Genomic DNA, 2,306 nt, shown 5'->3' with positions numbered 1-2,306 from the left:
CCTAGGTCAGGTTCAAGAACAATATAAAACCGCNACTTCTTTTTTTATGGGATGAGCCAGAAGACAGATAAGGACTTACTNGACCAGGTTGACCGGACGGCCAGGTCTCGGCGCGGGGGGGCTAGTGTCCCGGGTTCCCCCGTGTCGTTATCCAACGACGGGCGGGTAGAGGGGTGCACCGCAGGGCCCTCTACCTATCATGCGTCTGCGAGGACGGACGAGGAGCGTCCGTGCCGCCCGAGGGGTCGTGCAAACCCACGGGTGGTGTCAGCGCGTGGACTCAGAAGAGTCCATTAACTCTGTGGAGTTATGTATCTCCACAGAGTCCTTGGAGGCCTGTCTGCCGGGGGCATCAGACGTGAACATGGACTCATCTGGAGACGAGTCCATGCACGGCGTTCTGACCACCGACGCGGCAATTGCGACCTACGTCGCTCAGAAAATGGCTCAGCCCGAACGCCGTGAGCGCCCACCAACCCACGGCAGGTACATTGGTCTGGGCAAAGCTAGGGAGCAGCTCCAGAAAGGAAAAATGGAAGAGAAGGAACGCGCCTTAGACCAGGTGCGGCAACAGGCGTACGCGGCGGCAACAAAACGCCGCTCCAACGCGGATGTCTCGGGGCGGTCCTCCGACACCGAGTCGGTGAAGCGGCTTCGGCGTACCGTCCAACGATTCGGAGGGACGGACGTTGAAAGGGAGTGCGAGACCCGCGCCACGTTGGACCTTGTAGATTTAATCTACAAGGCCGTCGGCGTGTGCGACGAGGTGGCGGGTCGCGCAAAGCGGTTGAAGGATACCGACGTGAAAGCCCTTAGGGACGCGGGACGAGACGGTTGTACAGTTGCGAACGCATTGTACGAGTGTCTGCGAGATGAACCTGGGGCACGGACAGCTCGTGTCCTGCCTCAGGTTTATAAAGAAAACGAGGAGCTTCGGCTCGANACAAAGAAGTTGCAAGACGAGGTGGTGGCGTTGACGGCAAAAATTCGCATGCCGCCACCACCTCCTCCTCTCCCCCCGGCACAGGATCGTCTGGCCGAGAATGCGCTGCTTGAGCGCATCTCGGCGCTAATAGACGCCAAGCTCGCGGCCCTGAACTTACCCGCTCAGGGTGCAGGACGCGCGGGTTTGACTAGCCGGGGAGATGGCCGCGATCGGCCATCATNGCGGGAAAAAGTACGGGGTGAGCCAAAAGCCAAGGCTGCCGCCAAGGCCGCTGCCAAGGCCAAGCCTAGGGCTCCACACCCGGCCCTATCCCAGACGGAGAAGAAAGCTCCAGGACCCTCGTCCTCCATTGCTGGAAGCGAGGCACCCTGGAGCACAGTGGTGGGCCGTAAGGCTCGACGGGCGGCTGGGTCAGCGGCCTCTGCCGCCCCCAGTCGCGCCGGTAAAGCACCGGCATCCGCCCCAGGGGCCAGCGCAACCGCGCAACCCGCTGGAGGCGGAAGAAAGAANAAGAGGGTCAGGCTCCGGGTGCCTAAGTCGGCAGCAATCACGCTGTCGACTGATCCAGCTCATCCCGGAGCACTGGACATCTCGGAGGGGATGCGCCGATGCCGTGAGGCGATACCACTGTCGTCAGTGGGTATCGCCCACGTGCAGCCTTGGCGAACTATGACCGGCGACCTCATGATTGAGGTCACCGGTGACTCTATGGCCGAGAAGGCAGATGCCCTCTCGGCAAGGATGAAGGAGGTCCTCCGGGATACAGGGATCGTCGTCNGCCGCCCGGCGCGCAAAGAAAACTTGCGCGTCTCGGGCTTCGACGACTCCGTATCCCCGGAGGAGTTAAAGGCGGCGCTGGCTTCGGCCGGAAATTGCCGAGAGGCAGAGATCCGTGTGGGCGAAACCCGGACTTTGCCTTCCGGCATGCGAGGAGTGTGGGTGCAGTGCCCCGTGGCTGCTGCCAAGAAATTGGCAACAGCCCGCACTGTCAAAGTGGGGTGGGTCCTTGCCCGCGTTGAAGCGCTCAAGGCCCGCCCCTTGCGGTGCTTCCGGTGTCTACGACCGGGGCACACGGGGCACTACTGCCCCGCGAGTGAGACGGACCGCAGCGGCCGTTGTTACCGCTGCGGCCTTAGTGGGCACTTGCTCCGGCAGTGTAAAGCTCCGGAGCCAAGGTGTCCACTATGCGGTGACCTGGGGCGCCTCTCCCGGCATGTGCTGGGAGGCCCCAGCTGCCACCCTCCTCCCGCCGCGGCTGGTGGTTTAACCACCACGTTTGCGGCCCCAGCCAAGCTGGCGGAGGGGGTGGCAGGGAAGCGCAAAAGAAGGAGAAAAAGCCCATCAGGCAAGGATACTCCAC

At 62.5% G+C, this 2,306-nt stretch overlaps 1 protein-coding gene across 1 annotated transcript; it reads left to right on the top strand.

The window, feature by feature from the left end:
• Positions 1–323: 323 nt before the first annotated feature.
• LOC109863398 (translation initiation factor IF-2-like) lies at positions 324–1,944 on the top strand (the record flags this gene model as incomplete). The annotated part of the gene is made up of 1 exon (XM_020443657.1): positions 324–1,944. A coding segment is annotated over one exon (1,621 nt), but the record flags the coding sequence as incomplete, so codon positions are not given.
• Between the last annotated feature and the right edge of the window lie 362 nt (positions 1,945–2,306).

This window comes from Pseudomyrmex gracilis, unplaced genomic scaffold (genome assembly GCF_002006095.1).
Source record: "Pseudomyrmex gracilis isolate BER0280 unplaced genomic scaffold, ASM200609v1 scaffold_4682, whole genome shotgun sequence".
Classification (NCBI taxonomy): Eukaryota; Metazoa; Arthropoda; class Insecta; order Hymenoptera; family Formicidae; genus Pseudomyrmex; species Pseudomyrmex gracilis.
This window is presented reverse-complemented; position numbering and strand designations above follow the sequence as displayed.